We start from the raw sequence: 11,942 nt of genomic DNA, 5'->3' as shown, positions 1-11,942 counted from the left end.
TCACAAAAACAACAAAAAAGAAAAAAAAGGATGTTTTTCGTCACATTGATCCGACCGTATTGACAGCCAGTTAAGCAGCAGGGATATTTTCAGTTATGTCATTTACAGTGTCGGTTAAAACTCTGCTCGTACAACTTTCTGTAAATGCTTGAAATGACATCACATTAACAATCAAAAGACTAAAATGTGATGATTACCAAAGAAATGTTCAAAAAGGCCTCTAGTGTTTCATTTATACCACCTAAACCATGAGGCAAGAGTTAATGAGTTTTAGCCCAGATTCATAAAAGTGTTACACAACATTCTACAAAGGCAGATCTTTCTCCTGCGTCCTCTTACTAGTAATATGCTCATGATTGTACTGTCCTCTAGTGGTAGATGCACTTAGCTGCCTCAGTCCACAGAACAATTCTCAGTCACAGAAGACTGAGAGCCCATGGAGCTCTCTATCTTGTGCCCGCCTTTCATTCTCTGTTTAAAAACAACAGGTTACAAAAAACATACCTGGGAAAAACGTATTTTTTGTGAGTTCAGACAACATGTAGTAGTAGTATGAGGAAAGACTGATTGAGGGAGGGAGGAGAACTCTGAGAACTTGAGTTCTGGATCCCCACTCATAGGTGTAGCAGGACTGATGCAGGACTAAGGAACAGATGAGAGATGAAGGAGACACAGTGGTGGTGGGGATTGTGAACAGTCCGTCAGGTGAGGATGTGAATTTACAGGGCTTTAGATTGGAGGAAGGAAGGGTTACAGGCATGTTCCTCCCCCTAAACTTCTGTTATAATTACATTAAGCTACATAGTTGGACCTTGTTGTTTGTACTTGCAGTTTTTTTTTTTATCACAGTGTAAGAGAACCCTCAACAAGCCCGGCTGAGCATCTCAATACAAACTCATGCACTGCATGCTAAGAAGACTATAATCTGCCATCCAAGGGAAATGCAAACGTTTAAGCACCCCTGGCAGGGGCATTGCAAAAATCTTTACAGTGGGGTGGCCAGGTTAGACCCAGTACTTTCAGCATTGTGACAAACTACACTCTCAGAAACAAACGTATGAAACTGTCCCTGGGATGGGAACCTCAAGGGTACATCTCAATACCTTTAGTCAGGGAACATAACTGTACCGTAATCCTTTGAAACTATATTATCTAAGTTGTCTTAACCCCACACACCCTCGTCTCCAGGCTTTTTATTTTATTGTCCTGTTTTTAAACATTAGGTTATAATATGTGCTTTTGAAAAAAAATGTATTTAAGGTGCACAACTGGACCTTAAAACCACTGTTGTACCTTTGAGGGCACATTTACATTGATCATACCTTCTTGAATGAAAAATGTACCAGCAGATTCCCTTTATTTCTAATATAATAACATTCATCTGCACTTATATTAGGCTACATTATTAAAATGTACTTTAATGGTAGTTTTTTATGAACTGCCTGCTGTAAAAATGAAAAACAGCACCTGTTCTATGCTGGTCTGGTACAGGGTTAGCTTGTCACCAAGCATAGTCATACTGGTTGATCAGCATACCAGCGTCCAAAACGCAACATATCTTGGTTTTGCTGGTGATCATGTTGGCTGAGCCGCACTGTTTTTTGTAGCAATGCTGGTAAAACTTAATTTTGTTTCTAATTTTAATAAGGTGCAAAAATATTGTTCATTTTGTTCCTTGTATTATTTCTACTGCTGAATGCTGCGTCATCGGTTAAGATAATGTGATCCACAGCACTAGGTATAACTAAATAACAGTACTATATTGATGTGGAAATATATTTAAGAGCCTTTAATTGTGCTTCCCAAATGTAGAAATTCAATGTCCGCCGCTTCTTTAAGCAAAATGACCAAAACTAATGTTCAGGTTTTGACCAGCATTCACGAGTAGTGGCACAAGCCACTCCTTGGCCCGCCCATCTTTTTTCAGAAGTCCAACGGGCTGGTCAGACTCCATGCTCTGCTGATTTTCTAAATGAAATAAAGTCACGTCCTCTTCAGAGAACCTGCCTGTACATTTTTAAGCACAAGCACTGTTTATTTGATGAACAGGTAACATAAAATGTGGCCTGTGCAAAAGTTACATACAAATAAATACAAATTGTGCACTAAAATGTGCAGAAAAATGTTACCTTTATGTTTGCTCCCTCTAGAGGATGTGCTCATTTATTTTTACTTGGAACATGTAATTCAGCCAGGTGTGTTCAAATATTTGTACACGACTGTACAACAAAATATTAAAACACTAAATACCACATAAAATACAGAATTCATAAAAAATAGAGTACTTTTACTTGCCTTCAGTTAAAAACATGCATAATATGGAGTTGCAATAACATTTCTGATGGATACAAATTAATAAACGGTCAAATTAACTTGGAAAGTCATAAGTAATACACATAAGATACAAACAGTGTTCAGAGAGCACTTTCAAGCATTAGATGCTAGCATGTTTCTCAAGGAATCCCATTATTCTTGCTCTTTTCTCTCGCTTTGTTGTACAGTACCAAAGTTCAGGCTCTTTATACAGGCCTCCGACCCCCAGCTCACTCTGTCTCACTCTCGCTCTCACTGTCTCTGAGAGATTCCATTGTATCCGTGAGGCTGGGAGAGCATATGTTTGACCCACAGCGCCGGTGAATGTGGCCATCTGCTCAGGATTCCACATGATCCGGGCCCTGTGTGAGAATGCGCCGGCCTTTGTACAAACTCACTAGGCGATGTGGGAGAATCTTCCTTGCGCACAATGGGGAACAGTAAGGCACTTTAACCCTTTCCCTCACCACCCACCTTTTCAGAAGTCCAACAGGATTCCCACAGAAAAAAAAGACAACATATTGATTTTCCAACACAGCATATATCCTTATACATAACTCTCTTTACATGTGTTTTAAAGGCTGTTTGAGAAGATTGTTTTCTTTAAATTAAGCTTCACTTTGTATCTGCCTGTTTGCCCCTTAAGGCTTTAGTAGAATTCTAAGCTCAGATCGCTGAACCATCAGAAAATAAAATATACTCTGGCATCGACGTAGAACATTTTGCTGTCATGTGGCGACACGATACAGTATTTGCTCACATTTGTACCATCAATGTGTACGTGCAGTACTGTCCAAAGGCAATTACTTGAACAAAAACTCCACATAGCATCAGAATAAATACAATTTAGTAAAAAGTAAGCAGCTGAGCTGGTTAAAAGAAGCCAAGCTTGGTTCTTTGTTCCAGACATAACCTGGATTTGTTCAGTTCCATCAATAATTATCCTGATTTGACTTCTTGAAGGATTGAGTCAAACCAAGTATTTGGTGATAACTGCAGATAACACTGGGATTCCTCAAGTAGACATTTGGAAATGAGAAATAGGAAAGATTGACATACATAAAATACTCTTTGTATTCGTTATTTGCAATTATTATAATAGTATTTCTGAGCAAATAAACACTGCCTGGATACTTTATGATAACCATGTGTAGGTTTTCATGAGCTTTTCAAGCTTGCCGATTAAAGAAGCAGAAATTTCCATCAGTGGCTGTTTGCACAAAAATGTCAAAAAAAAAATGTTTAAAGGTTTTTTTTTTATAAATTAAGATGTAAACAAAGTCATTCAGAGCCACAGGATACAAGATGCTTAGCACATCAGAGTTGTTCTCAGAGACGGTGATAGGAACCAAACATCTGCCTCTGAAGCAACCCTCACAGGTGATGAATATGTAGCTTGATGCCTGAGATTTTTCTATCATAGATTTGAAGGTTTTAGACGAGCATTTTTTTTTAATCCATTCATTGTGGAGAAGTACATGCAGAGCATGATGAGGCTAAACAGCCCACAGAGAAAACTTTGAATGGATTTCCTATTTTCACTCCATCACATACATGGTGGTTCACTTTGTGGATAGTAAATAAAACGGCTATTTTTGTGTTGTAGATATCATCACCACCGTAAAGAAATCCGAAATCAAACCAAGGAACCATTTCACACCAATCCACTCTGAACGACTTCACATCTCAGCAACCAAATTAGGGAGACGCTTTCCTTTTAATGTCTAAATGGCATTTAATTTTTTTTTTTTTTTTTTTTTTTTTAAAGGTTCATCCAGAGAAACATACAAGCAGGGAGCCGAGGCAAAATAGTATGTGTATTTTTCAAGTTTACCACCAGTTTTCTCCTACAGTGTACTATTTCACATCTCGCACAACAACCGACTAAATAAATAAATAAATAAAATCAGTGAGGCAAAACTTAAGATGCTTTATGCGAGCAATCAAAGCAGCAGTATTCATAAAGCCTCAGAGTATTAGTACTGATCTAGGAACCATTTGTCAGCAAAATACAAAGGAATTCAATTGTAGATCAACACTCCTACTCGGAGCCTGATGAATGGGGGTTCAGCGCACAGCTAGAGACCATTAGATGCAACTTAGACAATGCAAAACTGAAGTTCCCCCAATCCCATATTTTTGGGCCACAGGAAATGCTCTCAAAGTAGTTCTCTCTGCCAGTTGTGCCTTTTATGTAGAGAACAAATGTGTAAATGACACTGTAGTTAGGCCATGCATCAGCAAGCCCTTAGATGCAGCTAGGAGAGGTGGGAGGGAGAGCAAACTTCAATGAAACAAAAGCATCATTTCCATACCAGATTAGATCAGCCAACCCTGCAACCCCCCACCTCGCATTAAGAATAACAAAGGGCATCCACAGCAACCTCACAGAAGGGTGTCGTTCAGCCTCAGAGCCATACAGCCACTGGGACATATCCGTGAATCAACTATGGGGCTTGAAAACTCAACATGCTAAAACTGACCTTAATGCCACCCGATCCTATAAAAATAAAAAGCTCAATTATTTGGGCTTTGGAAATACTTTCATGACTCCATCACTACTCACCTTTGTGATAAGTGAGGATACATGCACTGCAACACGTATCAAAAGCTAGTACTCCGAAAACAAGGCACAAAAACTACAAACAGTTTTAAAAAGGTTTATTTTCAGTACAAAAAACTGCAGGAGAAAAAAAAAATCTCAATATATTAAACTTAATAGAAAACGTTATGAAACATGTTTTCTATAAATACAATAAAATAAATAAAAAAAATGAAAGTTGCTACAGATTGGTCATCTACACTACATCTTACAACACGAAAGCCTTGAAGGGCATCAGATACAAAAAGGTACCCAGAACCATCTAGGCTATGAAATGATCCAATGAAAAAGTGGGGGAATGAGAAAGAAAAAAAGTCCTAAAGTCTCACACACAAACCTGCTTAATAATACAATACCACAAGATCTAAAAGGTCAAGAAAACCTATAGAATACCAAATATCTAGCTGGAAATTTCCAGAAGCCAGCTAACAAAGTCACTAACCTTAGGTCTGGAAACGAACCAAACAAATCATTAAAGGAGAAGGAACGACTCTTAGGTCCAAAAACTCTCTGCTGCTCAACAGTACTTGATGAACAACTTCTGTAAACACTTTTCTAAATGCAGCAGTCTGTGGAAGAAACCTGTATGAAAACAGTGGTGCATGGACATTAAGAGAAAGAACCTCATCTTGATACTTAAGACAACATTGAATCTACTGAACATTTGCATGAAAAGGCTAAAGAATGTCATAACTTCTCTTTGGCTTTTTTTTTTTTTATATAATCCCTTTGAAAGCTTATTCATTTAAATATTTTGCTTAAATACTCCCAACTCTATAACTGGCGTCTCACTCAAAGGCCCAGGCTGCAACTAGCCAAATCACATTCTTCTCTTTTTCACTTAAGAAAAAATATATCACACTGTGATTGCTGTAAATAAAAGCATGAGAAAAAAAAAAAAAAAAAAATCCTTCTTTGCTTCATGGTCGAGTTTAAGACGTTCAATCTTTGCAGCCGATTGTACAAGAATGAGCCTTCGTTTGAAGCTTAGCTAGAAAACATCAAGTATTCGCACATAAAGTATACCACAGTATACAGTTCAGTCCTCGTGATGCTCTTCTACATGAAGAAGCTTGCACTGCTGACGCTGCCCTCGCTGCAGAAGCCGTCATCAGGTACTGACAGTTGGCTGAAGATTGGAAGCCTCCTGCACGCACCATCAAAAGCAGAAGAGGAATCAGAGCCACTCAGGCTGCTGGCTGAGCTGCTGCAACCTCCTTCGTGGTCAGACAGGGAGGTGAGAGATAGGCTTCTGGAGCCCAGAGAGACCCCGCAAGTCGGGCTCCGTCTCGGGCACCCTTCTGGCTGGCTGGGTACAATCTGGGAGGACGACTGTGTGGGGGTCTGTTCTCCGTGGGAGCACCCAGAGTCAGGAGAAGGCAGAAACTGGGGCATGGACTCCCAACCCTGGTCCATGCTGGACCCTGGGCTGAACTCCGGGAAGGCCAGGTTCAGCAGATCGGAAAGGGTGGTTGATGCTGGGGGCGAAGCTGAGGAGGCTGAAGGAACCCAGAAAAGCGAGGACTGGGCAAGCGGAGGCTCCAAGGGCTGGAAAGCAGATGGAAAGCCAGGGAAGCTAAAGCTATGCTTAAGTAAGGGTGGACGCTGGGTGGCTGCAACAGAGGCCTGGGGCTGGGGTTGGGGCCGGGGCCGGGGCCAGGCATGCGCATGTGCATGGTCATCCTCATTGTTGTGCACAAAGTGGCAGCGAATGCCATAGGGGCAAAAGCCAATTGAGTGGAAGGTGCGGCACAGTTCCGTCTTGTATTTGGGATGCCGGTTGATGTCCTGCAGCTCTTCGGCTCCGTGTGCAAACTGGCATTTGATGCCGTACTTGCACATACCACTTTCAGTGAAGGTGCGACACAGTTCAGTCTTATAGCGCGATGAGGTGGTGGTAGCAGCAGTAGAGAGGGAAGGCGCAGAGGTGGGAAGGGACACCGTGCTCGACATGGCCACAGGCTTGTCAAGAATGGGCTTGATGGACGCCCAACCCAGCCCCCGTGTGTCACCTTCCACCATGCTGATGGCACGCTCGGACCAGAAAGCCATCTTGTTCCACCTTGACGACGTCGATGTTTCTTTGTGCTGTGCCCAGTTATGTGAAGCCAATGACCTCGCCTCTGAAATGGTCCCAGATGAGGAAGCAAGAGGGCAAGAGTTTCCCAGCTTTTTATATCCACCTCCAGATGCTGGGAGTGCCAAAGAGTTTGGTGGCTCTCTGATATCTAGACCCAAAAGTTGCTGTAGGCAAAGAGAAAGGAGACTGTTAGCTAGAACACAAAAGGCTGAAAAGCCAGCTTTTAACATGGTATTAATTAATGTGTGTAATGTAATGTGTCTAACTCTGAAGAATTAAATGCCTCTATGAGCTACGCCACCGTAGCCCATCCAAGGGATGGATGATTTGGAAAGAATCATGATATTCAAGACATTTTCATGGTACACAATAGGCATCAAAATATAACCTATTTTTTTCTGAGAATCACCAAGTTGGAACAGACAAATAACCGTAGTGCCACAAATAAAACCACTATAAAAACAATAAATAAACTGCACTGCACTAAATCCAACTAGACCCAATTATGCCGACTTTGTAATAAAGTCCTGATGATATCCACAACACGCTGAGAAAACCATCCTGGTAATTTATCACGATAACAATAAAATACAGTCAACCCAACAGTGACACAGGGTTAAAATGATTAAGAAGTGTGGCCTGCTGATGGCAGAGACACTGCTCGCAAATACTTTTGAGAAGGTTGTGGCCTACATGTACAGTCAGTCATCAGGAGGGGAAACAAATAAAATAGAATTAAAAAAAAAAAAAAAAACCTTACCATTACAGAGAATCCATACAAAAAAAAAAAATTAGACAGGTTCACTGGTTGGATTGCATTGCAAATAAATTGCGTTGTGCACATCACAACCTCCTGGTTCCCCATGACCGCCACTGTAACGTTAAAGGAACCCAAGTCTTGCGTTTCTTTACAAAGCACCATTTCGTTTCACACCCAGGCTTAGACCCCAACGACTGAACTGAAGGTGTAGAAATATCAATAAAATACACACTTAACGCTAACAGGCAGCTCCGCGGGTCCACTGGCACTTCATAGACAGCCTAGTCATATGGACCAGCACCGCGGCGCGCACACAGCCAGGCCATCGGTTCCCACGGCCCACAACAGATTTCCTCATCACCTTCAGCAAATACAGAGCAGCCGGCGACACTGCGAGCTACAGGTAGTTACGCTGCACACCTCAAGTAAAGAGCTAGCGAAGTTAACGCGCACACCTCAGAGCTTTCTTGGCGTCGAGCCGCGTCGCGTCCAAGTTGTTTACTTTCAAAATGCAGGCAGACGTTCAAATATTGATCCTCTGAACCAAAACCGTAAAGGCGACTCCAAACGCCTCACATTTCCCGGACGGTTCAGGGCGGATTAAAGAGGCTTACGAGCTGCATTAGTCAGTTTCACAACTTTTTATAGCCCAAAACGACCCTCGGTTTCATTCCGAAGCCGTGGCCCGCTGTGCCCTCGCTGCGAGTAACCAGCGGTAACCTAACCGAGGTTAGCTAACCTAACGTAGCGGTGCACAGCTGCCAGCAGCGCCGGCTCGCTAGCGGGACCACCGGACGGTCCGGAGCCGCTAGTCAACACCACAGACGCCGGGGTCGTGCACGAAGTTAGCCTCGAGTTTAAAACGAGTTAACCGTCGACTCCCATGTAGCCCAGGTCCGCGAAGAGCGCACGCGTCAAAAAGTTCACAAACGCACAGCTGCCGCCGAGCTCTCGTCACCTTACCTTGCATAAAACGTCGTCCACATCGACGAACTGGTTGAATGCGTATGACGGCATGTCGGACCGCGCCAGAGGACGATGCTCTCCGCCAGCTCTGAGCTGCTTCCCAAACTTCCCTCCTGGACTTGAAAGTTTCAGGCAGAGCCACGTGTGGTTTTTGAAGCGGTCCCACGGTCACACCCCCCCCCTCCTCCTCCTCCTCCTCCTCCGCACCCCTGCGTCCACGCCCACTGCCCGTGACGTCACCGACGCCGTGAGCACGCTGGACTGCCATTATTTTTGTCCAGAGCATGGCCGTTTCACCTTTTTGTGCGAAAAACAGCTTTGAGGAATGTTTTTTTCTTTAGGTGCAAATCCCATCAGTTCAAAACGCGATATCGCCAACCTTTCTCATTATGCGATCACTAATATTTCACTTCTTTTAAAAATTGTTTTAAGTCACTTTATCTGGTGACGATCCACGTCGACATTTTTATCCATTATTATTCCACTGGCATCTAAATGAGCTTGTTGCAAGCAAAATGGTCTGCCACTAGAATACGGCTTAAGTTTCTCTAGATATTAGAAACGAATTAAAACAAGCAACACACATCTAAAAATAAGAAATATTGATATACTGACTAGATTTAAGATGTTTTCACATGCACGGACCTGTTTTTGCAGCGTATGTATTGTGTGAAGGCAAGCATTGCACATCCTTGATGCAGGGCTGACAGTCATTATACACGGTTTGTGTTGAAATTGAATAATTCGGGTATTGTAGGACTTCATGTAACACTGAGCACGCATGCTGTAGGCCCTGCATGATAAAGTGGCTATTTTATTCAATTTCTCACTGAAACTTCGTTTTGTAAATTCATTTGTCTGTTTGCAGTGCGTGTTTACTTGTTTACTAAGAGTATTCTAGAAAGTATCAGCTGCAATTGGAATAAACATGTGCTTCAATATCTGATGGCCTATAATAGGTGAATCCCTCCAGTGCAATGTGATTACAAGGAGGCACTGCATGACGTGTGATGGTATCTGAATCAAATCAGCAGATAAATGCTTAAAAATGATCAGTGTTGAACAGATGTTAGATTTTTAAATAGATTTTAGTGATATTTCAAACCAGTGTATTTAGTGAACTCCAGAAGAGCAGAACATTCAGGTGATGCTGGTTTACTGTGCTAAAATATCTGCATTTTATTCATTTTGCCGCTCATACAAATAATGTATTGTGTCTCCATAACTCTCACCCAGGCAGATTTAGTCCCAGTTTATACACTTTATGTATGTTTGTATCAGCATCAGCAGATATGTACGTGAATATTATCAGATATTGTACTCAGTCTACTATTGCTGTGCTGGTGCAGACCTAGTGTCTCCTCTAAAACGTGGAACCCAGGGAGAAAGAAAGTCGCAATGCTGTTTGGTCTGATTCTTAAGATGCCTTACCACCCTGGTGTTGTCTAAACCAGAGCCGACAAACTCCAGAGAGCCTTTGATATGACCTGGGGAAGGTGCTGAAAGTTGCACCAGCAGGTTAGGGAGCTGACATTAAAGGCGTTTTATGTGCCTTGTCCTGGTGGAAGCAGACAAGGACGCTGCAGTCCCGCTGTGATAGGAGACGAAGCTGGTTCCATGTGTCAGTGCCAGGTCTGAGGACAGGCTGGCAGAGACATGATAGTGAAACAAATGTTAAAAAACAAAATAAAGCATGCAGGCAGAAGCGCCTGCCCCGTCTTTCTTCAAGCAATCTGATTCTGCAGCTAACAAATAGACTATTTGTTCATATGTGTCTCCCACAAAACACAATTGTAATCATGTAAATACAACCTGTGCTCCAGTTCTGAAACGTACTGAAAAATGAGCTGTGAATGACTTCTTCACCTACCAGTCTCCATTTACTGGTCCTCCCTCCACAGGTTTTCAAGTACTTTGTATAGACACGTACACAGAGGACGCATATTGGAGACTGTAATTTTACCCTCTTTGCCTTGAAGTGCCCTACACTAACAAGGTTTGCCCCATTGTTCCCCAAAACAGACAAAAGAAAGAGGGTTAGACCAGGCCAAGACATCAGCTTACAGAGGACTTGTTGAAACATAAGAGTTCTTTTATTAGAAACCGGCTTAACTCAATCTGAACCACCTCCAAACCTTCTGTAACTTGATCTCAGCTAAGGAAATATCTAAAGTGAAAAGTTAACCTGTATTTAATCTGTGTATTGTGAAAAAGTTCATTTCCACAACAAACCAGACAGGAAGACTCACTAAAATGTCTCTCTTTTAAGGCTCTTCAACACCAGCCTATTGAAGAACTCAACCATAAGAGCTTTAAACAATGACTAACAACCTGATTAAATTTTAGCAGATTCCCTTAGCAGCCTCATGCACTATCGTTCAAAAGTTTGGAACCACTTGCCTTCTTAACAACTTTCTTCTTACTGTATATTCTTCTTACTGTATACATATATATAATTATTACAAACTAGTCACCAAAAGGTCGTTTTGGATGTTTTCTTAGATCTGTGAACAAAAAGTGGATACAATGGTAAAAATATATACCATATTAATCTACTTACATTCATTTCTTTGTCATTATCTGTCTTTTCACTTTCTTTCCACTTTTGAGATATGATGAATTCTGCATGTTTATTTTATTGGAACTTGATTCTCAGTCACTTTACAATCTGTGTTTACAGCTACCTAGTATCCTACTTATTATCTGAAAGCTGTTGGGTTTTGAACAACACTGTGTCTTTCATTTGACATCCTTGAATTACAAGTTGTACATACCAAATGCTGGGCAATAAGGCAAATTGTAAGCTACAGAATCCACAACTGTAGTTTCTTGTCATTTTTTTTTTTTGCTGGTTTGTTTTCTATCTTAAAGGATTTCTACCTTGCTCTCACAAATATTTGCATTGTTTCCACAAAATCATTAAATAAGCTAATAGGAAATTATACTATCTAACATGAATATTCACCAAACGGTGGAGACTTGCACTTTGAACGTCCTTTCCAACTACTAGAAGGCCCCTTTGCATCTTGCATTTGGTAGTTTGGTTTTGGCTAGAGGAGCATTGACTGCCTATATTGTTGGATGCTAGGTTGTTGTTATTCAGGGAAGCGAGGGCAGGGTGTGTGGTTAGGGGAGGTGCAGGGTAACAGTGGGATATGTGTGTGTGTGTGTACCTCCTCCACTGATTGAGCAAAAGGGTTTTAGAGCATAATGAGTAAAAA

At 41.7% G+C, this 11,942-nt stretch overlaps 1 protein-coding gene across 1 annotated transcript; it reads right to left on the bottom strand.

Annotated features, from left to right (window-relative positions):
* Nucleotides 1-4,959: 4,959 nt before the first annotated feature.
* zgc:114130 (uncharacterized protein LOC570332 homolog) lies at nucleotides 4,960-8,880 on the bottom strand. The gene is made up of 2 exons (XM_017708868.2): nucleotides 8,719-8,880; nucleotides 4,960-7,159 (listed from the first exon to the last, which is right to left on the bottom strand). Exons 1-2 carry the CDS (start codon nucleotides 8,770-8,772, stop codon nucleotides 5,975-5,977), a joined length of 1,239 nt encoding a protein of 412 aa, XP_017564357.1. The 5' UTR covers nucleotides 8,773-8,880; the 3' UTR covers nucleotides 4,960-5,974.
* Between the last annotated feature and the right edge of the window lie 3,062 nt (nucleotides 8,881-11,942).

Source organism: Pygocentrus nattereri, chromosome 17, assembly GCF_015220715.1.
Source record: "Pygocentrus nattereri isolate fPygNat1 chromosome 17, fPygNat1.pri, whole genome shotgun sequence".
In the NCBI taxonomy this organism is placed as follows: domain Eukaryota; kingdom Metazoa; phylum Chordata; class Actinopteri; order Characiformes; family Serrasalmidae; genus Pygocentrus; species Pygocentrus nattereri.
Note: the sequence above shows the minus strand (reverse complement) of the source record. Positions and strands in the feature narration are given on the sequence as shown.